This window comes from Lytechinus variegatus, chromosome 2, assembly GCF_018143015.1.
Source record: "Lytechinus variegatus isolate NC3 chromosome 2, Lvar_3.0, whole genome shotgun sequence".
In the NCBI taxonomy this organism is placed as follows: Eukaryota; Metazoa; Echinodermata; class Echinoidea; order Temnopleuroida; family Toxopneustidae; genus Lytechinus; species Lytechinus variegatus.
The window spans coordinates 37837548-37864050 of record NC_054741.1 but is presented as its reverse complement, the minus strand read 5'-3'; the positions used below and the strand labels follow the sequence as shown (position 1 = coordinate 37864050).

Sequence of the window (26503 nt, the reverse complement as noted above, 5' to 3'; positions counted from 1 at the left end):
AATTCTAGCAAAGTTGTGAAAAGTGATGTACCTTTATCATCATATGCACTCCTGGCTCCACCTGTATCTCTGACCGGTAAATCATCCACACTGTCTGAATCCATTGTGTATATGATTAATGTAACATCTTCTTACATTAATTAATCTACAAATGGCATACTATTTGCTAGAAAATGAATAAGAATAAAATGAATCCTGTGTTATAAGGTGCATTTCAATCCAATTCAATCTTTTTTATTTGTTTTTGGATGTTGCAATATAAAATGTACAAAGGAGAAAAGACAGGGGCAATAATGCAGTTTCGAGCAAATTTCCCCACCAGAAATTGTTCGCAAATGTCATGGCAAGTCTCTCAGTCACATTTCGAGGTCAATAAACAATGTGCCCAATATAATGAAATACAAAGGAACTCTGTCAAACTGGTGCATCACTTCAGCAGGCGTACCTCAGGGTGCATTAGGCCCGGTTGTGTTTCTGGCCATCCCTTGGATTTTGAACTATCTCTCCTATTCCTAATTCTCCTAATAATACCAGGTTTACAATGGTACCATTAGATTTAATAGATTTGCTGATCATGGTGAATCAATATGTGGCAGCATCCTGACATCGAGGCACAGACTGGAACCTCAAAACTAGCACATCAATGATGTGGAGCTCATCCGGCATCTCGCAACAAAATTCAACACAATTTTAATTTCAGCCCAGTTGACACTGTAGTGAATTATATTGGTGACATAAATTGAGGATATAGAATTGAAATTGATGAAGAAATGACATAGAAGCTTTTTTTGTGATCTATGAATTTATTTAATAGGAATAATTATCTAGTCAAAGTTTCTTAACTCTGTGTAGAACCTTGGTGAACCTAATGTAGCTCTCAGATGGAACAAAAATAATCATAATCAATCAACAAGTGCATAATTTCTGTTTTCAAAATTTTCTTTCCAAGTTATTGAGACCACAATCTACCCTAATCCCATGTCTATGTGTAAATACACCGTGCACAGTGACAAATTGTGTACAACGGATATCGAAGCGTTCAACGCTAGCGGGCGTGTATATATTGCTTATTACACGACGTCATCCTGCCACTGCCGAGAGCCAATTTATGAATTTTGACTGCGATCTCGAAGACATCAATCTTCTTCTTCTTCCAGTCTGGTACAGTCCGCCACTGGCGTATTATCGTACCTTGTGCTTGTCAAGTGTTGAGTGTACAGTGCAAGTAAAAAATTTCTACAATGGACTCTATGTGCAGCTAAAAACCAGACTGAGGCTTAATGAAGCTTGACACACTGCACCTCCAGCTTAAAAGGCTCCAATGAAGTGCAGTTGACAGCGACAATCAATAGGGAACCTGGAGTTTATGTGGATTTCCCCGAGTGCGTGGCGCTGCTACTGGAATGAGATTGGCGGACGGAAGATCAACCAAGCCATGGAGTATGCTGTATATCATATAAACTTTCTGCTGAGCCCTCCTCTCGTGAAGACTTGGCCACTGAAGCTGATGAAGCATACATGTTTCGCTGCTTGTGCGGTGGTAGTCATCTAGGACGAAACGGGCATAACGCCTCTGTACCATTTCTAATTTTCTGATGTTCTCCCGTGTGGATGGGTCCCAAACTACCGCAGCATACTCCAAGACAGGGAGTATCAGAGTCTTGTCGAATCGTTTGAATCCTCAGTCAAACATCGCTTTGCTTGGCTTTACCGCTCGCTGTCATGTTGATATGGACTGAAGTTATGCGACCAAAAGATTTACATGCGGCATGCTGGTAGTTTGTTCGCCACATGTTCGCATGATTTGGTTGCTAACTTCAGTCCATATCAACATTACGGCGCATCTAAGCGATCCGCGAAGCGATGTCTACGGATTAGATCAACGACATTGAGATCGAAGCCGAAATACAGCCGTTCCCGATATTTTGAAAAGCAATGGGTATATTGACATCGAAATGTGACTGAGAGACTTGTCATGACATTTGGGAATAAGTATGGGTAAAGAGGTATGCTGGTAATCGGCCGGTGCGAAACTGCATTAGCGCCGGAGATTCTTTGTTCTGCCGCGAGAGGTTTGAATCCAAGTACGGTACCCACCGGAATTCGGAAGCAAGATTCCAATTTTTTTAGTCATGTTATAGGTATGTGACAAAAAAAATGAAAATCCTCAAATCTCAATGAATTTGGTATCATTTGAAAGCCCTTAAAAAGACCTTTCAAATGATACCAAGAACTCAAATTTTCATCAAGAAATTATAAAGTTATTCCAGTTTAAGTCGCGCATATTTATCCAAATTTGTGGTCATTGTCTTAATGTAAAGTCAATGGAGTGCATAACCGATTTTTGTGACCATTTTGTGACCATTTTGAACCCAAGTCTTCAACGGGCTCTAACTTCTTTGTTTTTGAGCCCTTTGAAGTAATTTAGGTATCAATGGAAAGGTGAAAGAAAACTCAATTGATGTGTAATCATTTCACTTGGTAATTTTTCTTCTTATTATGTGTAAAATAATTTCTTTTAATTAATTCTAATTAATTATGCAAATTACAATTACTCGCCTCTTCTTTTGCCAAATGAAGGTGATAATGAGAGATGATTTGTATATAATTTAGTTGGCATCAAAACAGCATCATGTAGATAATTTCCTAAATGAATTTGTTTAAAGTATTGTTTTTGTAATTTCTAATGTATTTCTTTGTTTTTCTGATATAAATTACAATTAGCTCTTTTTCAACTTTAGTATTGTGTACATGTATGTATGGGGTCTTTTTTTTAACAAATGAAAAATATTATTCCTTTTGTACATGTACTTTGTATGGTATAAAAATACAAGTGTGCTTTTCTGATGTATTTGATTGTTTCACCAATTCTTTATGTATTTTATTGTTTCAACAATTTGTTTATAGATGGATAATGTAGCTTTCATTTTGGAGACTGTGGGCATTCGATTACAATTTTTTTTAGGAAGGATGAGCAGCAGAGTCTGAGGGTGTAAAGATGTAGCATTGCATGTAATTCAAGTATCAAGAAGGAAACATAAAAATTAAGCTTTAATATATGCATTTCTTAGATATGTATGATTACAACAAAGGCCATGTTCGAGCACTCCTTTTTTAATGAAAAATAAGTTCATATTCTAGCGTGAAATCACTGCACATAAATAAAGCTCTGAACAGCAACAAAAACAGGCATCAAAGCTCCAACACTCAAAACAATCTTGACACAAAAACTTATACCAATCCCATCCCCATTTCAACTTATGAACACAACCCCCCCCTGCACCCTTCTTGAAAAAAAAAATTATAATAAAATAGAAAAAAAATGAATAACATAGAAAAAAAAAAAAAACAATAGAGCCATGTGGAAGTGAAATATTTCCTCTGAGAGTGAAAAATTAAACAACAAATTTTTTGCATTTTAATCATGGGCGGAAATTGGCCCCAAAGGTAGGGGGACGCTGGCATCGGCGGCGAAAGCCAACAATTTTAGGGGGACCACCAAATTATTTTGATAATCAAAAAAATACACCAAAGGTTATCAACCAAAAATTATAGGGGGACGCAGAAAACTAAATTTGACAAGCAAAAAAAAAAAGAAAAAAAAAGGTTATCAAAAAAAAAATTGAGGTGGGGGTCCTGATCGTCCCCCAACTCAAATTAAGGGCGGGGGGGTACACTTCCCCCAGCTTTCGCCGCCTATGGATGCTGGCAACTCTGACAAGTTAAAAAAAAAGTTTATCCCCAAACTGTTGTAAGGTCATTTTAACCCAAAAAAGTTTGACCAAAAAAGAAAAAAAATGTATTATTGTTACATGTCCCCCTATTATTTTGGGTAGGGGGACGTGTCCCCCTGGGATTTCCACCCATGAATTTAATTTTAGAAAAGTCAACATTGATATTCCACTGTCAAAAGCAAATCCAGTTTCCAAATGAAACGATAATCAATCACCTAGACTCTTGACTTGAGTCACATAACCTTGGGATGATAAAATCTTTCTGTGACAAATGTATGTATTAAAATCAATATCAGAATAATTATCTACGGTATAATGACAGAGATTTCCCAAAAAAGGCACAACATAATCATCAAGTAAGCAATTTACGATCTAGTTCAATCCAGCATGAACGACTCACTATCGACCGCTCCCATCACCCTGCCAACCGCAGGCGCATCGGGCAGCTCGACTGCCGAGAGACCGGCTGTGACAAGGGTAGCATCGCCCTGCCAACCGCAGGCGCATCGGGCAGCTCGACTGCCGAGAGACCGGCTGTGACAAGGGTAGCTGGCATCTCTTATATCTGGACTGCGCAACGTCAGAATCGCCGTAAGTTTGGATTTTTTGATAATTCAAATATATTTCCAGTCAAATTGTATACCTAATCGGATTCTTGTTTTACTTACCATAAAAAATTTTCGAACATTTACGCGTCCAAAAATTTGGTGAACTTTCAAGCTCCGATTTCCACACTTTACAGGCGAGTATCCACATTGAAACTTATATGTACAGAAAGAACACATCTTCAGCTGTCTGTTAAAAGGCACGAGATTGCACCTACTATGTGCGCATGCGCATTAAACCCCATTTTCAATGAGCCGCCCAGACAGAGGCGATGCCACTCGCAGCAAAACCTGCGCGACAACCGTGCCACCAAAACCAGCGCTCGCGATGCCCCCGTATTCGCACATAGCTACATGTTAGTACAATAGTAGCTAGCAAGAAGAAAAAAAAAGGAGAAAAAAAGAGAACGAAAGAAGGGGGTTTTGTAGATGTATTTTTTTTTAATTAGTGGAGGGGTCATAAGGAAGTCTTTCCGCTTAAATTTTAAAAGTTAAATGCTTGCTGAGCGCCCGCACGCGCTCTCCCCCTTTTGGCTTGGCCTTTATCAGTTTCATTAACTTAAAATTGAATGTGTGGGACTGGCCTGCGGTCGGCCAGTTTGTTTATTTTGTGAATGTTGGTCCATTCCCACTTTTCTCCCAGTTTATTACAGGGTAAAATACCTACTAGAAAAATTCCACGTTATAGAATAATTTACAAAAACACAAAATCATCTACTTACATAAGATGATAACTTAAGTTAGAATCTATAAATGGGCGTCCCTCACGACACAAAATATTGTTGTGGCTTTTGAAATATGCCAACACTGCGCATGCGCATGCTAAACGTCACCTGACCATTTTTTAGTCACGTGAAAACGAGAAATCTTTGATCTTTCGCATTTTGCCCACAAACCGATACCGGTCCTTCAAAGTTACGGCCGGAGCCCACACAGCACAGCTCAGTGCCTGCCTTGCCTTGCTGGATCTTGGACTTGGATGTGCTTTCACGATCGTAGGATCTGTTTGTGTACGTGTTATTTAGCAAGAGAAGACGCCCATTGTCAGGAGGAGACAAAATTGCACTAAGACGTCTAAGTTACAGTTCCTGAGTTCTGGGGGAGTAAAATTAGGCCCAAGGCCAAGCTCAGTCCCTGAGAGGCTGAGTCCCTGCCCCTGCATGCCCTGGCTGGCTGCCAGCCTGGTTTACGTGTTTGCAGAAATTGCACTGCACTAGTCTGCACAGAACTGCCCTGGTACTGGTTGTGTGTGGACTTGAAGAGTTGAACTTGAAGTTGCGGTTTCAGTGTTTGCCCTGACTGGTGCCTGGTGGAGTGGTCTGGATCTGGAGAAACAGGAAGAACGCAGAGAAGGAGGCAAAACCCCAGAATTTTTACAAGTCTGAAGTCAAAAGTCAACACCATGATGAAAGGTTGTTAAAATATAAAGATCAATTAAGCCAAGGAGACAAGAAAAGTGAAAAATAATCTATGTAAGCAGGTGGTGGTCTGGGGGTCGGGTGTCTGGACACTTAGGTTATTGAGGCCACCCCTTTTGTCTTTGGATTAAACAAAAACTATGAATTGAAATACAATTAATTGTAGAAGCTTTATCAAATTGCTGTTTGAAATCAATTGTCTGGACACACAACAGCAAATCCCACATCTCGTGACCTAAGAGGTTCCTGTACTGTAGCAGGCCTCTACAAAAAATTTTTTCGTCACTTGCCCTGTTGGGCAAGTGATGAAAAAATTTGCTTGCCCGATAGAAAAAACTGCTTGCCCAATTTTTTAAATAATTTTTAAAATAATAATTAAATAATTTTTTTCATTATGACGGCACTACTCTTATTTTTATTAAGGTATACTAAATAACAATTGAGAATCATGTCCAGTATAAAAGAACACACATTGAAAAGGATATTTTCAGCAACGTAGGCCTGAGTCTTTACGTTTATTTTGGAGAAAAAAATCAATATTTTATGGCTATTTAAGGTTTTAAAAAACCCTTCAACAAAAGTTGCTAAAATTTCATATTTTGCATCTTTAAATCCATGAAATGGCTACCTGCGTAACATATTTCCTTAGAATTGCTTTCATTTACCGTAGTTGGAAACTATAAAGAAAGCCAGTGAAAAATGTTCAGCTCTTTATTGACTCGGAAAAAATTATTTTATCATCAAAAGTGGAGTGGCTAAAATTTCACATTTTGCATCTTTAAATCCATGAAATGGTCATTTATTTTCCATATTTCCTTGATTTTCTTGATTAAAAAAAAATCAATTGGAAACCATCAAGTCTTTTCTTTAATCATTTTATGATGTTCCACTCGGTCAATAATTTTATCTACATGTTTTCACTTATTAATGAATTATTAGTAACATTGTTTACGGTAATATTGTATGATTTTTAAGTAATCTTTTTCACTATGCTTAGAATCTTGGGAGGGGTGTGTGTGTGTGTGCGTGCGTGTGTTTGTGTGGGTGTGACTGTGAGTTGAACTTTGATATAAATGAATTCAATATCTAATTTCTACTTCGCCTATTCGAGTACAATAACCTGTACTCGGCCATGTAATAAAGGCCCACATACCCTAACTTTTCCTGGAGTTCTTTGAAAACGCAGACTTCTACGAAAATTGCATTTCTCTATGGGGGAGTCTAAATTTGGTGAGAATGTATTCATTAATAACTTAAATATACATGACAATAAAGAAATCATCAAACTTTATTGGAAGTTTTGAATAATATACCCGAAATGTAAACTCTGTCTGAAACAGAAAATCACCATCATTGAGGCCTTTACTGAGCGAATTGTCCCCCAGAGCTCTGGCAGAGAGACAGAGCTCAGACTGGCTAGCTAGTATGCGCTCGTGTGTGAGCCTCCCGCCGGCCTTGTAAAATAGATGGAGCTTTGTTTGATGATTTATTGTCTGATATTTACCTCATCCCCTCAGAAAGGGAAACAAATGAATTTTACGTCATAATTAACAAATACGGCAAGTTATTTTAGATGTTAATAGGCCGTTTTGAAAAGCAAAGCCGAATGACATGACAACTCACCAATGCGAGGTTACTTGACTCTGTGATTTATTTCCTGTGTAATTCTAATTATTTTATCACAGAATCGTGATATCGGAAGGGGGAAAATGTGCATTAGATATTGCACATGGTGGTAGTCATAATGGACCCCTATACTACATTCAACTGTTTCCCGGCCATTGCGTTGATTTTTTTCATACCCGGTACCATGTATGGAAATACGTGGTACAGAAAAAATAACGCAATTTCGGAATTTGAAACTGCGCTACTCGTTATTTTTTAAGGCTGATTCATGATTTTGAGTGTGGATTTTGGATGATTTATGGAAAAACGAGGTACGGTACTGAAAAAAAAGACGCAACAACCACTTGCCCGATCGGGCAATTGACTTTGAGAGGTGCTTGCCCGCACGTCATTTTCACTTGCCCGGGCAAGCGGGTTTGTCGCGCCCTGACTGTAGGCTTTTAAAAGTTCAGATGGTTGTTATTTCAAAGCAAGTTAGACTAATCGTCACAAATTTGTCTATTTTCACTTTCCAGCAAACTTAAATGCAAAGTTACCTGAAATTCAGTCACAATGTCAGACAAAAATTTGGTTTTAATTAATGAGGTCAATCATGTTTACTGACTGTGCTCCCAGTCTTTGTGTTACCTTGGTTCTTCCATTTGATTCCCAATAGATGTTAAAGTAACTATTACAAAAGCTTTGATTAATCATTCAATGTTATGTTTAAGAACTGCGTAGTTTTAATTTTTTCTGTTAATTATTTTAGAGCTGCAAACTATCATGCTTTGTGTGGGCAAGAGTTCCACCCAATTTTGCTCTTTCACATTCAAGCTTTTTTTTAGAGAACCTCTTTTGCATAAGTAAATGTCAGTTATCAATCACCAATTGGAGTCAGCATATATTGATTCACCATGATCAGCAAATCTATTAATTCTAATGGTACCATTGTAAACCTGGTATTATTAGGAGAATTAGGAAGAGGAGAGATAGTTAAAAATCCAAAGCAGTGGCGAATGCAGGGGGTGGCTACAGGGGCTCAACCACCCCCTTAAATTTATTTGAAGCCCACCCCCCAGAATTCTCCCTCTAATTTTGTTGCTTGTCAAATCTTTTTGAGGTATGCAATGTCAATGCATATATATATATTTTTTTTTGCTTGTCGATTTTTGGGGGATAGGAAGCAACTTAAATGTGGTGGTGAAGACCTTTTTTGGGGGGGGGGGTGTCAACATTTCATTCAGCTTGAACCCCCCCCCCTATAAAAAAATCCTGCATACGCTACTGATCCAAAGCATTACATCTACCTCTCCTACATACCTTTAACATGTAGATCACCATTGACTAAATTCTACTGCCATTGTATGTATGGCTAATAATCAGAATTAGAGGGGTTTGCCTGGCAATGGCTAACTAACAAGTACAACAAATGTTGACTGTTTCAGCCGAAGTGCGAATTATTCAAAATTTGTTAAATGTATAAAAAAAAAACACACAAACTAGGCACTCAGAGAAATCATACACTCGTTAATATAGCCTCACATGCTGCTGCTATTATATTTCTATGGTAGCCTACATGTATATGGTATTAAAATCTATGGTATTTATAAATGTTATAAATGGAATAGTAGTTAAAATTACATGTTGTCTGTTCTTTAAAATGAATCTAGCAGTAACAATGAATTGATGAAAAGTAAGTAAGGCCCCTTGCTTTCAGTACCACTATCGGAAGTCTAAATATATTGTTTTTGTTATCTATTCCATGAAGGTAATATAGTTTGGACATTGGTGGTTCTGCTGTCTCTGTGGTGTACTGCTGAAGGGGCTCAGAAATCAGATTTGATCACTTTTCTACCAGGTCTAGCAAAACAACCCAGCTTTAATCAATATTCAGGATACCTTAATGGCACTGCTAATCACAGGCTACATTATTGGTAAGAAGTTCATTTTGTTCATTTCCTGTGTTACCTCTTCTATCATATTTTATCCTAAATAATGAACAATGCTGGATGAATTAATTGCACCAACGTTACTTTCATCCTTATCTCATATTTAGGTGTTAAATGCTAAACTATGTTCTATTTTGCATTTTAAGGTAAAAAGGTCATTTAATGTAGCTACTACAGTGAAGGTTATCATGTTGATTTTTAAGAGTTCACATAAGATATTGCAAGTTAAACAAAGATTAAATACAATTTTCAGTACTTATTAATTTTCAAACAAAATTTCAAATTATATTCCAATTTGCATTGAGCTTGAGTGAGCAAACTGAAATGAAGTTCCTTTTGGTGTAATATTTTTGGTAAAATGGGTTGAAGTTGGAAGAAAGTAATCATTGAAGCACCTGGAGCAAGTTGAAAATGGCTTGTATATATTGATGGGCTTCATTAATTTTGCTATCTTACGGCTTAGCCGTAGATATTACTTGTCTTGTATTGCTTCTGCAGGAGAATTTGACAATTGCTGAATGTATTGCTTGATTATATTTACAATTAATAAGAGCCATATCACAAATCTGCATGGATTGTACAGTTTGAAGGTTGACCTAGATTCACATTTTTTTGTCTTCTGTTCATTAGGTATGTAGAGTCTGAAGATGATCCTACCAAGAATCCTCTCATTGTCTGGCTGGGTGATGGCCCAGGTTGTAGCGCCCTCTATAGCATATTATCAGGCAATGGCCCGTACCTCATCAAAGAGAATGGATATGACCTTGAATACAATGACAATAGCTGGAATAAGGTAATTATATCAACTTTACAAGTGGTTTGTCAGCCGTGTGTCAGCCAGAGCAGCACTCTGTGACACAAGGAAAGCTACATACGTGTATATGCAGGCCTGTAGACCAGGAAATTCTTCATCATATGATAGTGTGCTATTTTGACATGTATTATCTATTGTTAATTCTTGAGGATTAAATGTAGGAAAGGACTCTTATGGGGCATTGCAAGAAACTTGTGACCAAATGCAAGTCTAATTTCGGTCCCTAAATCATTTGAAATTAATTGCAAATTTTCAATTGATTGCTAATCTGCTTCTTGAAATAAGCAGTGTAATCTCATTTGGTACAGTTGAAATTGTTCTATCAGTTGTAAAATTGCAATAGAATATGTGCATTTGATTGCAAATATTCTGTTGCAACACCCCCTTAGTCTGTAAAGCTCAGGTGATATCTGTCTGGTTTTAAGGATGGCAGTTACAAATAAACTTGTTTGAAAGGTGAATTGAATCTTGGACAGAGTTATTTACTAACTGCTTTGAATGGTTTCTTTGCTTTATCTTTTTATTTTTGCATAGTTTGCCAATGTCTTATACATAGAATCACCTTCAGGCGTAGGATTCTCATATTCTACAGATGGACAGACTCAGTCAGATGATAACCAGGTGAATGAATTACTCAATTTATCTAGGATCCTCAGGCTTTTATGCCAGGATTATTATGTTACATTGAAAAAAAGTGATATTCTTGACATCTAAGATCCTGTTTTTGGAAAAGGTCAATAAATGATACTAGCTAAACATCTGCCATAAAGCCAACAATAATGGGATGATAATAATTAATGATGATAATGATTTTGGTGATAATGAAAGTAATTTTGATGTATGAATCCAATACTTTGGTAGCTATAATGATGACACAGCATCTATTGGTTACATAGTATTGGCAGAGGGTTATTGCGCACATACAAACTCCATGCATATCACATTGCATTGTATGTGAATCTGTACATTCTGACCCATAGCAACAAGGGTGTGGAACACTCTTTGTACAGTAATGATGATAATGAAATGAAATAATGATAGTAATTATGATAATAACTATGATAATGATTATGGTGACAATGATGATGATAATGAAAATGATGATGATAATGATAATACTAATAATTAAAAATAATGATAATAATAATTAATGATAATAACAATAATAATGAAAATAATAATAATAATACTGATAACAATAATGATTAATAATAGTGGTAACTATAATAATAAAAATAGTAATAAATTTTTACATGCATATTCCTTTTTGTCTGGTTTATTATTCATTTAAAAACAAATTTTTCCATGTTGATCAAACAGGAAAAAATATGTGATTAATGTCTTCTGTAGATTGAATTTGAATCAGAGTAACAAATAATGGGGATGATTGATTTCCGAGAGACGTTAGCTACATGCTGATACCCAGCGTTCTCGCCAGTGTATAATATGCATGGTGCAAACACCATGCGTGCGCAAATGGAGACCAAGTGGAACCATGCGTAAAATTTCAGCGACATGCGTGGAAAAATTAAATGGAAATATTCAGAAAAAAATAATACACTCCATGAACTCATCTTAGTGATATCAACTTCATTTATCGGGTTGCGCCGAAGTCCCACCAACTTAAGACCACTTACAGGCCTACTACGGCTAGGAAAGTGGCAAGGCGCCCAGCTAGCTCGCGGCTGCTCTTGCGGGCATATGACGCCACGGTACGGTCGTTCCGTTGCCTATTCCCCCGTCTGCCCCGCACATCACACCGGCTATGCTCCATGACCTACCGGTAGCTGCGCTTACTGATATGATGGGAGTGGAACTTGGAATAAATGCATTGTATATACAAGGAACATGTACTTGTACTGTGTTTGTCATTTATCCCGCCCTCTATACACACAATGAACGAATAGCAAAGGAGTTGTACTGTGTTTGTCATTTTATCCCGCCCTCTCTGCACACAATGAACGAATAGCAAAGGAGTTTGAGAACTGTGCGTGACTGCTATGGTGCATGGATGTTAGGCCTGGGACGATTGTCATTTTTACCATTCAATTATTTCCTGAAAAAATAATCGAATGATTCGATTGTTCGTCGGGAATCAGGTCTTTTAAGTCACAATAGTTCACTACTTCATGGTGAAATCTCCATCAAAGTCACATGTTTAGAATAAATGAAAGTAGGACCTTTTACCCCTTCTCCATGATATTTGTATCAAAAGAAACTACATGAAATAAGATTAAAACTTTCAGTTTATTGTTCCAATGAAAATCCTTCCTAAATCCATGCTGGTACTCTGGTATTATGCATGCATCCCTCCAAGTGCCACACCCCTGCATATGAATGAATCTGTCCAGATCAGTCCAAAGTCCAAAGCCCAAAGATGTAAACAACTCATTCATGAACTATTCTTTGAGACTGACCCCAGGTGGAGCATTTCTGAACAATTTCATCCCTTGCCCACACCATGTCCCCGCCCCCACTTGTGGCACTGCCCATGATTCTACACATGTATTTCAAACAAATATTTTGCAAAATATTTAATTTGAAATACCTTTTAAAATTACGATTTTTTTATTATTTGAACCTACATGTATAACTGGGTCTATTTTTGGAGACTAGTCGAGAAAGTACCGGTGAGGGCGCATGTTGGAATGTAGTTTTCATTGTGTGAGGGGGATAGAAAAAAGGTTGCATTGTTTTGAAACATGAAAGGAATTCTCCGGCTCCCACCCTTATCTTTCTCTCTCCCTCACACACACACAGATGGGGGAGGGGTCAATTTATTTCTGAAGTCATGACTTCTCCTAATAAGGGAACCACTGCCTTCTTCTTTGTTTCCCCAAAAGTTTCACTGGCTATCCGAAGGTCCAATCAGCTCAAGTGAGCTTGGTTGTGTGTTTTCATATTGTTTTGTGCACACAGACAGTGAACTCATTTTGTGTATCGAGGGCAAGGTTGGGTGGGATTAAAAAAAATTCATTGTGTGAGGGGGATAGAAAAAAGGTTGCATTGTTTTGAAACATGAAAGGAATTCTCCGGCTCCCACCCTTATCTTTCTCTCTCCCTCGCACACACACAGATGGGGGAATGGTCAATTTATTTCTGAAGTCATGACTTCTCCTAATAAGGGAACCACTGCCTTCTTTGTTTCCCCAAAAGTTTCATTGGCTATCCGAAGGTCCAATCAGCTCAAGTGAGCTTGGTTGTGTGTTTTCATATTGTTTTGTGCACGCAGACAATGAACTCATTTTGTGTATCGAGGGCAAGGTTGGGTGGGATTAAAAAAAATTCGGAGCGCTTTCATGTTGGTGTGTAACTGTGAATGTAATACAATCATTGATTATTTTTGAAAAATTATCTCGGTAACATAATTTTTAAACCTGTATGAAGTGTCATCATTGTTTTCTTGTCATTTTGTTATTATTACTTGGGTATTCGAGTTCTCCCAATGTCATAATCGGGATCTGCCGAACATTCGATTTGTGTAAATTTTGCTAATCGATTGGTGATTGGCGGCATGCCAATCGAACCATTCGATCAATCGATGTTTACTCCCAGGCCTAGCATTTATGTGCATTTGTGTGGGCTTAAAAATACGCCACAATGGGGCTTCCTTGGCATCTCTATTTGATGAAAAGGCCGTCGCTTCCGCGCTCCGCGAGGGAGGGGTGAACCCCCCTCCCGCACCCACCCCCCGGGAGTGGCAGCACAAGTCCCCGACATGAGTGAATTTTTTTCTGGCGAGAACGCTGCTGATACCTATAGGCCTTTTCAAGAACTATTAACTTATCAATGATGTTTTCTCTTTGATTCCTCCAAGGTAACCAGTGATCATGTAGCTGCTTTGCAGAACTTCTTATCAGAGTTTACTGAAGTACTGAGTCTTCCTATGTACATCATGGGAGAAGGATACGGAGGTGTGTACGCTGCTCTCCTGACTCTCAAGATACAACAGACAACTAACATTACTACCCTACAGGTAAACTACTCAACTATTCATGTTAAAGCTATGTGAGTTTTTGAGAAGCTTTTTTTTGGTGGTGTACATGCATGGTGATATTGATGAAGATTGTGTGTCTAATGGTTGATCTCAGTCCAGAGTAATAGCATGTGCTGAATGTGTCAGCCATCGACTGTCTTTGAGCAAGGCAAACACCTTTACTTAGCGAAGCCCGTGTTCTTTAGGGTAGTCATTTCATGAGCATCTCGTCACAACATTAATATGGATATGTGGATCTTGAGAGAGGACATTTTTATTGATTAAACCATACAGAATTTTTTTTATTACAGATAGAGACAGAGATACATTCATGTGCAGCTATGTGCTGATTTTATTTTGTGTGACAGCATTGTCTTTTCATTGTTGACTTTCAGGCATACATGAAAATAACATCCTTAATAACTGCTATTTAGCGTGTAAATCAACCAAAGTTGACACAGTGAAACACAAACTAGCAACAATAAGTCAGGAAGGACTTCTTGTCTCTTATGTTGACAAAATGAAAAAAGTAATAAAAATTTAACTTCCTGTAAAAAGCCAAGCGTGTGTCATTTTAGTCCTTTAACATTGACATCAATGCAAGTTACCATGATGATACTGTGCCAGTATCCATCCTGAGTAGATGATCATGGTGCAGTAAAGAATTGAAATAGAAACATTAGCTAGTAAAAGAAGAGTGAGAGTTACATTCACCTGGGGCCCGTTTCATAAACGACTTCCAACTGTTGTAACTTTGCCATTATAGCAACTGCCATCATAGCCTTGATTCTGATTGGCTGATGAGCCGTGTTACCATGGTAGTTGCCATAATAGCAAAGTTACAACAGTTGCAAATCTTTTGTGAAATGGGGCCCCAGAAAGCTTTCCTGAAAATCCCATTTTTTAGTGAGATTTTGAAGGTGCTTAGATACGAAATATTGATGTTTTGTGGAAGTTTATTGCATGGAAACGGTCAAGCATATTGAAATGATCGATCCCCCAATGAATGATGAGATCAAGTGATGATGGATAGCCAGTCATATCTCATGGCATTATGAATGTCGGTCTGTGAAAGTTTTGTCAGGAAGAATTAAAAAAAATTTCATTACAAAGACTCCAGGGGGAGTGTTTCATCAACATTTTTCATCCGATAAGTTGTCAGATCTGACAACTTTCCTTGATTGTCATTGGCTGAGACACACGGTTCCTATGGTTACTGTCGGATAAAACGTCTGACAAGTCCTTTCAGGAATTTCCCAGTTTGCAGAGCTGCCACCTAGAAGGAATTTTAAGGAGGTAGTGGAAGTGGCACTAAATAGGATTTCTCCTCTAGAAATAGGATTTTGAAACTTGTAATGTAATTTTTAGTACGTTTTGCAAAATTTCATAGAAAATTAGGATTGTACATGTAGTCTTGAAATAGGATGAAAAAAATAAAGAATATGATTTTTTTCTTTACAATTAGGGTTGGTTCATGTGTCACCTGTTTCCTGTTGACAAAGTAGGGCTGTAATCAAGACCACCTCCTTTATCTTTTAATTCCTCAATGCTGCATCGTGAATAAAAGTAACTCATAAAGCAGCTTACTTTTGATAATATTAGGATCATCCATTTGTCCACTGAGCGATTTTACACACAGCTTTTACTGTATTGAATTATACTTGTCCACACAGTGCTGCACTCATACGAGGTGCATGGGATATTCCCGTGAATGCACTGAGCGCTGCATGAAAGCAGCAGCTTAAGCTGAAGCTGGGGTAAAAAAAAGTAGTGGTTTGTTTCCGCCGGAGAAGGTGCTATTATAAATCCAGTTATTATTATATTATATTTTACAGGGCTTCGCTGTTGGTAATGGTATGACCAGTGAAGAGCAGTTGGCTAACTCTCTCATCTACTTCACATATTACAGAGGGATCATTGGAGACCAGTAAGTCTAATACTTTAAATTTTGATTTCAAGTGAACACGAGCATGTAATTCATATTTTGCCAAACAGGATTGTTCAATATTTTTTTGTTGGTAATGTGTATTTTCAAGTGCTCACATACCTCAGAGTCATAGTGAGGAATTTTACATTGATGTACTCTCTCTTTAAATGACATTCTGTTTACTCTCTTCTCTGTGATTTGAGCCTTTTCTGCATCTATTGGTCCAAAATTTTCAAGTATCATATTACTTTCTACTTTTTATTTCTTACTTTTTATTTCCAAAAATAATGATGATGATATAATATACAAAGGTTACCTCAACTCACCTCCAGAAAGTACTGTAGATTCTTAACAAAATGCTGCTCCATATAAGATCTCTCTTCAAACTCTATCAGATATCCATGGTATATATAGGCAGGTAATGCAGTTTGTCTTGCATTGGTTTCAGGGATGTTAGTCGTATTTCATTTTTTTCTTATTCCGTTTGTAGATTGTGGGATACCTTACAACTTACCTGTTGCTCCGGTGGAAAGTGTAATTTCTATAATTCACAAGTAGCAGCCTGCAATGATGCTGTGAGTAAATTTTTGTGATTTCAATATATTTCGAAGAATAGAAGTAGAATTCATAGTAGAACAAACTCTTTGTCCACTTTTGTGATAAACCTATTACATGTCTTACCATGAAAAGAACAACTTATCTATGGATAGAATTCATAACAGTGAGATATTAAGTAAACAAGGTACTTGTACAAAAGTTGTAGAGGAGCAGTACATAGGGTTAGGGAGACATCACACATCTTGGTCAATCCCATCTCCGGGGGGGGGGGGGGGGGTGTTGGGGGAATGTCCATAACATTAGTGATATCAACATTTAAACATTTAAATGCTCGCACACTATCCTAATTGTTTGTTGCTATTGTTCTCAAACTTTCATTGATCTCATTCTTTGATTTTCCTGTCTTTGCACAAACTAAGTTGTTCAAAATTTTTCATTCTCATTTAATGTAGTAATGAACGGTCAGTATTCAGGGGTATTCCTGTGCATGATTTTTGGTGGGGGGGGAATAAATTACTTATATGACAGGTAACTCTACCTTCAGTCCTAGGATACAATGAAAAAAAAAGAACTGTTCCTTTTGAAATTGATTCATATACAATGATTCATTCGTAAAGGAAAAGTTTTACTTAATTACAATTTATTTGAAGAAATTTTAGAGAGAGTTGCAAATAAAAAAGAGGTTTAAACTATTTTAGCACTGATATGAACCATATTATGTTCGTAAGAAAAAAATAGATCACAATAAAGGATGACTTGGAGCATCATTCATATCTTTATTTTCATGCTAAATATTCAGTTCAACTTCGAATGTGGTGCTGTGTGTAAAATGTTTATATTAAACTTAATTGATTTCTATGATTGTCCTTTTTACAGGTCAACAAAGCACTTATGAATATTGACACGATTGGCCTAAATCCTTACAATATTCTTGCGGACTGCGTTGGAGAAACCTCCCCACCAGGTGGCGCTCTTCAGAAAGACGGCTATGTTCACTATGGAAGCAGTTCATCTGACATCTTTAGATACAGCGAATATGCTCAGACAAGGCAAATGGTATGTTGGATTCATTCTTGTAAAATGGGTTTACAAAATTATATCTTTAGTTAGGAAGTAGGGGTCTTGTCCAATTGATGTTTCTAAGAAATGAACCAGTTCTAGAAGAAGAAAAAATGTGTCATACAAAAAAATGTGTCATACAAAAAAATGTGTCATACAAAAAAATGTGTCATACAAAAAAATGTGTCATACAAAAAAATGTGTCATACAAAAAAATGTGTCATACAAAAAAATGTGTCATACAAAAAAATGGTTTTGGCCATTCTACCAGCTAGCTATCTTATACAGAACTTTTACATTAACAGATATGATCAGTCTTTGAGACTCTTAGGGTTAAGGAAAGAATAGTATTTTGGTGGATTTGACTTTATCCGTCAATTCAAGCAACCCAACATGCAGCCAGCACTGGTCACGATGCCTTGGTGACACCATTTCCATTCGAGGGAGTATGGGAATTTCAGCAAATCTACAATCTCTGTTCTGGCGACTCACTATGTGAAGATTATCAATATTGATTGATATTATTTCTAAAGGTTTCCAGCTTTCCCAGAAAAGGTCCCATCAAACATTTGTGATGAATGTGAGGGTAATTTGTAGTCTGCTGGTAGAATAGCGTATGACAAAAATGAATTAAACAAAAAATATATATATTTAGCCCACCATATTTACATTAAATTTACCATATTACTCCTTATATGGGAATATAGACGATGTGAGCAACTTCATACTGTGCATAATGAAAAAAGTACATGTATATAAAAGGCAACATATTGCCTTGTTTTGTTACTACATGTAAGCTTTTTCTGAACTACATGTACATGTAGCTATTGTAATGGCACTATTAAAGAGGACTTGTATTGCCTTGTTATTGTTATTTTCTTCTAGTTCCTTCATAAGAGACCAAGTCATAAATTGAGGCAAGATCTCCAATGTGTTAATACAAGTCTGGTGACCGGATACTTGGAAAATCCCTATGTAAGGGAAGCCCTTCATATTAACGAGAGCAGACCGGCCTGGCAAGTCTGCAAGTAAGTACAATTTATTTGTTCATATCAATCACATGACAGTGTGATCATTAGTGTGTCTAAATTGGGGTTGAGTCATTACAGGCTTTTTTTTTATGTGACTGTCCACAATATTTAATTGGAGACTGATGGACTGCTGAAAAAAGGGTATTCAATGTAACCAAGAACTCTGAATATCAACCATTATAAGGCCTATATTTCTTTACCTACATCTTTATATCACAATTTTCACACGATACTATATTTCAAACCTTTAATCAACCAAGTAGAGCTATGAAAATAATAGCACCAAGCATGATTTTTCTACTTTATTGTTTGAATTTATTGGCCTGTAATGTTGTAGTCCCAGTGTTTGGGTTGTTTTGTCTGTGATTTCTAGTTGAATTGCAGCAGAGTCGCAAACAATCATAAATGTAACAAAATGGTTGAAATAAACACAAGTATGAATTTTCCAATATGCCAAATCCATATTTCAAATTTTTTGTAATATGTTGGCTTTCTTTAACTTAGTGAAATGTATATGCTAATCAGTGCAATGCCATGTACCATAACTGGTAATCATGTTGATATGTATTTTTTTTTCATTTGACAGTGCTGAAGTTGCCCAGAACTATAGCAAGCTATACCCAGATATGACATCAACCTATCAAGCACTCCAACAGACCTATGTATGTATGACTTTGAAAAAAAAATATAATTTTCTGACAAAAATGATTACATGATTTCAACATGAAGGTATCTAATATAGATCTATTCAAGGGCATTGCCATCTCTGATTTTTTTTCAAGTAATCACATTAGCTCTATTTTTTTTTAAAGATCATATGGCTGTGGAGGCCCCCCATACATCTCGGGCGTCGACCACACGATCGCACTGAAAATTGGCACCCAGGTAATCTAGGACAGAGTCTACAAAATTATATAGTAATTTATTTTTTGCAAATTGTTATTGATTATGCTAATTTATGTGTAATTACCAATAAAAGATGCAGTGTGTAATTGTGTAAGATATGAAATACCAATCCGATTTTGTCCTCTTTCTCATCAAATTGGACAGCAATATCACATCCTGGTATACAATGGTGATTTAGATGCAGTGTGCAACTGTATTTAAGATAATGACTTAATAACATATTGAAATAGCAAGCTTTGTCCTTTTTCCTTTTTCATTCGCAGAATAATCATATCAAAGTGCACTTTGATGATTCAATGCAATGTGTAACTATATTGAAGATAAATAGCTTATGATAGCAATGCTTTATTCTCTTCCCTTTCTCATTGCACAGAAATATCGGATCCTGGTATACAATGGTGATTTAGATGCGGTGTGTAACTGCATTGGAGATGAATGGTTTGTGGATGCGTTGGGTTTAGAGGAAGAGGTTCAGTGGAGAACATGGCTCTACAGTGATGGCTCACTTCAGGTCGCAGGATTCGTCAAGGAATATGACAATGTTGCCTTCGCTACAGTCAAGGTATGTAAAGAGAAATTAAAATACTTGTTCTTGACTCAATGTGTGGTATTATGATAATTAAACCAGGGTTAAACACTCATCTAAACTAGAATTTTAAACCACACTTCTATGGAATGATGGGCTTCATAATATTTCTTCCATATCTGGTTTTATAATGTATCATTTTTTTTTTATTCATCATATTTTTGTATCTGCCTATTCTTTCAATTTCAGGAGTCAATTCATTTTTGATGGCTTTTTGCAGTAAGACAAGAACGATTTTTAGTTGGTGAATGAGTTCACACCTGGCATTCCATAAGAGTGTGATCTTAGTCAATTCAGGTTTAACTAAACCATGGCTTTCAGAATACCATCCCATTATTTAATCTTGAGAATGACTAATCCAGCGTTTTGTTTCATAAATCCACCAACGCACATCTTTACACATGACTGTTGACCCTTTTTTTGCATTGTTATGCTTTAGGTCAGTGTATGATTTGTTGACTTCATGTTTCATTTCAGATAGGGTCTTGACATTATATTTTTCAACATTCTAAGTCTTGGATTACTACAATTTTCTAAAAGATGAATTTGTATTCTTCTCCCAATCTCATTAATTTGAATAAGACAACCTGGAATTGTTGCACTGCATTAAAGTGGATTCAATAGAATGCATGTTTTCCTGGAAATGGGGTTTTGTACTCATTAAAATGATATCTTATTGAAAAATATTGTACTTGACAATTTCTATTGGAATGACATGAAATATCCTTGGGTGCTAAATCAGATTATCAATAAATTTTTATTGTTTTATCCAATCTCTTTAGATTGAAATTTTCATTCTTAAAATTCATCTGAACTATTTTGTTTACAAAAAAAAATGTGATCATTGTTGTAAGATATATGCAACTATTCTATTATAAAAAAGGTGTTTGGCACATGAAAGGGTCACCAAGCATGAGTAATATCATGCACAACTTTCAACAAATTTTATGAACAGTCCAAGGATGCTTTAGCTTTTCATGAATTTCTGTTGCCCTCATATCAAATGAGCTGAAGGAACGTCTCGGATGAGACTTGGGTTTGCTTTATGTGTTTGCTTCATGTGTGAGACTCTCTTGTGTTTGCTTTATGTGTTTGCTTTGGTGAATTAACATTTTTCATATGTTTATAGGATTTGCCTAAATAATTTTGTTTGAATAGGATTGTATAACAGTAACTTTGAGTAATACTTGGATAGCAGTCCAGGGCAGAGGGTGATCAAGGAACTACCTTAGGACTTACTAGCCAAGACACACTCAAACTTCTGATTTTATGACTTAAACTTTGTAATCATTGTAAATCTCAAACCCTCCTTAAATTCAATGGTTATTTGGAGTAGTTCATTTTTATATGATTTACAAATAGGCTTTAATGAAAAAATGTTTTTTTTTTAATGTTGACACATTCGCAATCATAAAAAATATGCCTTTACTGTATTGATGTAAATGTGTGTTGAGCATTCAGTGCCGGTACCATCTTTGTTAATTTCACGTTTTCTCATTTACTTTGTTCATTTTCATGTTTCTCTCATTCTCTCTCTACAGGGAGCAGGTCACATGGCAGCAGCTGATAAACCAATCGCAACTGCTCAACTTATTAGTAACTTTGTGAATAGAAGACCATTCTAAGTAATTTGACTTGAGTTTATGAAACTCTGCTTGTCTTTGTATTTCTATCTCATATTTAATCATCCATTCTATATCCAATGTGACAAATTTTTCTGTTTGTTGTCATAGACCAGATCAACTTTAATTCATGGATTGAGATTTTTAAAGAACAGACCCTTTCTTTAAAAAGTAGGTTCCTATGATATCAATTTTTAATTTTTATGTTGGTTATGCTTTGCATAATTTGTCATGAAAATTTATTTGAAACATCAGAATTTGTGTTTCCTGCAAATGTGGATTCAATAGTCGGGAATATATTTTTACTTTCTACTCAGATTGAAAATGCAGCATCATGATTTGTATATATGAGAGATGAGCTACATTGTTAAAAGTACTTTGAGTGAAACAAAAAATCAATAAACTGTTATGAATTTGAAAAGTAATCAATGCCATGGATCAGTAACCAACCTCTGGGGATGTTTCATGAACAGTTTTCTTTGTGAGTTTCCCCGGACAGTTGTTACAAACTACTGAAAATCCTTGCATTTGATTGGCTGAGTGAAAAGCACTGACAAAACTGTTCATGAAATGCTCCCCCTGTTCTGTCCAAAATAAGAACCACCAAAAGATATTATCAATGTTGGTACTCTAATATTCACTAATTGAGCAAATAAATATATTTTAAACAATCAGGATTGAAAGTGAAGAGTAGTAATGATGTATTCAGTGCCTTGCTGTGGCCATGTAATTACAAGGCAGATTTTTATGATACATTCACCTTTATTACACAGTTGATATTAATCATATACAATGTTTATATATGTGTTATTTAGTGCCATATAGTGTGATTGTGCTGCAAATGAAAAATGCTGTATGTGTATCCTTCAGAGTCAGTGTTTCATCATTTGATTGGTGAAAAAAATAAAAATAAACCTCAAACCCACCTTCAATATTGCATGCAAATATCAGATATGCACAGAGATGACTTGGTGGATATTTAGGCCTTTTTTCTGTGAAGTCTGTAGGAATCTTCAAGAGCAAATATAATACACATGCCTATGTGATACCATATGACCTTTCCTGAAATAATGTCATTTTTTGTGTACAGATTTTTGGCATTTGTTTTGAAATGAAAACAAAGGTGATAATTTTGACACCGCATAACCAAGATTGTATTGATTTTGGTTGTTCAATGGTTTGTAATGCAAATGTATGAATTTCATTGGGAGTTGATAAAAGCAGAAGTACATACGAAATAATAAAATTGATAAGGAAATTGATTTTTTTTGGTGTAAAATTAGTTGTTTCAGATGTAAATGTATGAAACAATCAGGTTTTTAATAGCCAAGATCAGAAGGATGCAATAGTGATACTTGTGATTAAATCATACACATATTCCTGTGTTTATCCAGTCTTCATGCTTCAAATCTCTTACACAGTACTATATTTAGAAACATTGTTAGGGGCATCAAAATAAGTGTATTATGTATGTTTTAGTTTTGTATTTATCTTTCTGTATTAAATCAGAAGTAAATATTTACTGTTGCACTTTTTCGTATTAACTAGTTTACATGTATACTACACAAACTATATGCCTCATCTTGTACTATTACACAAACAAAACGTAATTAATCTTATGGTGGATTAGGCATTGATCTGGATGTGTACTAAATGCACAGCCGAGATCTTAAGGGGGCGGACTTTAAGGGTTAAGTTCATATCATTGTACAATAAAATGTACCAGAATAGAAAAACGTATTGGCCTTTCTGCCTTTTATAATCCATTCTGTCCTTTTTCAGAGTTGCCAACCATTCAGTTTTTAACTGATTTGTCCAGTTTTTGAAGTTTTTAATTTCCCTAAGAACTGAACGTTCAGATTTTGGGATTTTGTGAGTATGGTTTTGGGTGCATATATTAGTGTGTCTCTTTTAATAATAATGTATGTATTTTCTTAATATATTCAATTATCCATTTCTTCATACTGGTTGAGCAAATCATAACACACCCAGATACAGTCATTCTTGAGGCTGAATTTTCTCTCAAGGTATGGACCAGATTGCACAATAGTAAGTTCGTAAATGCAAAAGCTTCCACCTTTGGAGGGCGACATCCCCTCCCTCACAATAATTGCTCCAGTTTTCTGCATTTCAAATGTTAGCAAGTCGGCTTATTTTATAGCATTGTTCGTCTTTAATGTTTTGCTCACAGGTTTGGACATCAGAGTATACAGACTTTCAAGTTTCATGTCATTTGTATATTACAGGACAGATGCAGCGATTATCCTAGATACTATTACATGTAAAGTATTTTTGATTTATGTGCAATTTGTGATTTCTCGATTCAATGAGGGGATGAAAGTTTTGATTAAAATAAAATTCAATGTTCCTAAATAAAAATGTGTAAATATTGTACTGATTCACTTGATAGTGACAGGGAAAAGGGAAGTTTTTTTTCCTTTATATAGACCATAACATCACTCAAGGTAAAGTCTAGCACATCCAGCTGAATGTTTTATGAATTTCCTTGGCATGCTTCACATAACATTGTTTTTAACCATCATATAATATTTAAATCAGTAGGAAGATGAAATTTTTTTACACCCTGCATGCAAGAGAATGAATAGACAAAAAACAAAGTGACACCGAAAAACTGCTTCAAAAGTTATATTTGTCAATATTTTTTAATTGAAAATGTTGATACAAATGATATGTATTTGCATAATGAGATGAAATTAACTTGACATAGTTATATCATTAACAAAGTATTATAACGGTCTTGGCCAATGAAGCCTCAAGAAATACTGAAAACCAAGTTTTGGCTAATAATTACGATTATCTCCACTAAAAATAAGCGTGCATAGACATATCATTTTACTCCTTGAAGAACACAATGACATGCTTGTCTTGCATATTACTGAAAAATTAACTTGTCCTTTACAAACATCCTTTGGCACAGAATATCTATGTACAGCTGCTGCAAGGCATTTAAGTTGAATTTCAACCCATTAACAAAAGTACTGTACATTCTCTAAAAGTTCTCAAGTAATGCACTGTTGCATTGTTTACACAGAGCCGAGTTGGGTGTACGAGTCCCTGCGAGCCTCGTTAAGGTTAACCCTAAACTGGGGGGGGATGGTACATTTTCAGGACTTTTTTTAAAGATTAAATAGAGCGCAGTACAAGTCACAAAGAGTTATCAATGAGTAGTACCAAGTACTGCTCAAGTGATTGATCTTTTCTCCTATTTACTCTTGCAAACCTCGTGGTTAGCTCCCAAGTGACTCGGCAAGCTCGTGCAGAACTCACAGCTGGTCGTATTAGGATCGCAAGAAGTCATGTATGGAAATATATGGTTAATTTATGCAAATTTCCCTGATTTTTTACGTTTATGACGAGTTGCTCACAAGTTTAGTGAGTGTACTTCGAGTTTGATCAAGTCTTTCGAGAGTTCTCAAGAGCTTGATAAAATGCTTACTACAACATCACTCAAGTTGCATTGAGCTGTGAAGAGTTGTTCAGAGCTGTGCCAAGTTATTGCGAGTAACGGAGAGTTACATGTATTGCAAGTAGAATGAAGAGTTATCGCGAGTAGCCCAAAAAGTCAACTCGCAAAAACGCCCAACTTGGCTTTGTGTGAACAATGCATAACTGAGCATTGAGAGTAACACTAAAAATTCATTTAATTGATACATATCCCTAGAAAATTGACCAAAACTGTAGACTGACCAATAGTTTAGATACACGTTTAAACCAAACTACGAGATTGTGATAACACTTTTTAGGACAGCTATTGTTTATTAATGAGAATGGCAAGATATACATATATTGCTTTCTGTGCACATAGGCAGTTGAGTAAAACATTCATGACGTTACAATGCTTTTCAACATTGAACAATACTTCAGCACTCAGCAGTCTTTACACAATATAACAAAATTGTGACAGTGATATGTTACTGAATCTAGAATACAAATAATAACTTTGCTCAAGTTCAACCTCTTGGAACTGCAGAAATAGATACCATTACAAGAAAATATTGAAAGTAACAAGTAATAACATGTTTTACATAATCTGATCTAACATACTGTTTCAGCTTGGGCAATTATTTGACTTATAATAATTGACATGTGGTAATGCAGGTGGAGCATTGTGGCCCAGTGGATAAGTCTTCTGACTTTGAAACAGAGGGTCGTGGGTTCGAATCCCAGCCATGGCGTAATTTCCTTCAGCAAGAAATTTATCCACATTGTGCTGCACTCGACTCAGGTGAGGTGATTGGGTACCCGGTAGGATTAATTCCTTGAATGCATGAGCGCTGAAAGGCAGCTCGAGCTAAAGCCGGGGTAATAATAACGCGCCTCGGAATAGAATATTTCTAGATATATAAATGCCTGTTATTATTAGGTGACTCTATTCAACAAAACATTCATTAAAGGTACATGAAGCCAATAAGCCATACATGATGTCAACTAAAACTTCATGTCACCTCAAGTTGAGACACTCTGTTTCTGTTTGTGGTAACTCCCATAGGAACTTGGCAGGACAGCGTATATAATCAATTACCTTGGAAACATTTTACGTTTTGGTTAATCAGTCAAAGTGGCTGATGTAATAGACGACAGATATCACTCTTGGGCCTTTTTATCAAAGTGGAGACAATGGCAGAGTTGGGATTCGAACTCACAACCTTGCGATTTTGAGCCCAATGCTCTAACCACTGGACCACAGGACGC

General features: G+C 36.2%; 2 protein-coding genes across 5 annotated transcripts in view; one reads left to right on the top strand and one right to left on the bottom strand.

Annotated features, from left to right (window-relative positions):
- LOC121408035 (protein fantom-like) overlaps positions 1-5151 on the bottom strand; it is a 39819-nt gene extending 34668 nt beyond the window's left edge. For all 4 annotated transcript variants that reach the window (XM_041599342.1, XM_041599344.1, XM_041599343.1 and 1 more), the window contains exons 1-2: positions 5062-5151; positions 32-166 (exon numbers count right to left, since the gene is read on the bottom strand). In XM_041599342.1, the coding sequence (XP_041455276.1) occupies positions 32-104 (73 nt within the window). In that variant the 5' untranslated portion in view covers positions 105-166; positions 5062-5151. The remainder of the gene's footprint in view (positions 1-31; positions 167-5061) is intronic.
- A 333-nt stretch (positions 5152-5484) lies between these two features.
- On the top strand, positions 5485-24163 carry LOC121408037 (lysosomal protective protein-like). Its single transcript, XM_041599346.1, has 12 exons — positions 5485-5751; positions 9131-9296; positions 9942-10104; positions 10660-10746; positions 13943-14101; positions 15937-16028; positions 16519-16603; positions 17463-17642; positions 18531-18673; positions 19263-19338; positions 19956-20144; positions 21710-24163. The coding sequence occupies exons 1-12, from the start codon at positions 5742-5744 to the stop codon at positions 21791-21793; spliced, it is 1434 nt and encodes a 477-aa protein (XP_041455280.1). The 5' UTR covers positions 5485-5741; the 3' UTR covers positions 21794-24163.
- The last annotated feature ends 2340 nt before the right edge of the window (positions 24164-26503 follow it).

What these genes read in the sequence shown, in the direction of transcription:
- LOC121408037 (XM_041599346.1), top strand. An exon ending in CTCAGTCAGATGATAACCAG is followed by an intron (nt 10,747 to 13,942) that starts GTGAATGAATTA and finishes GATTCCTCCAAG; the next exon opens with GTAACCAGTGATCATGTAGC. An exon ending in CCGGCCTGGCAAGTCTGCAA is followed by an intron (nt 18,674 to 19,262) that starts GTAAGTACAATT and finishes TTCATTTGACAG; the next exon opens with TGCTGAAGTTGCCCAGAACT.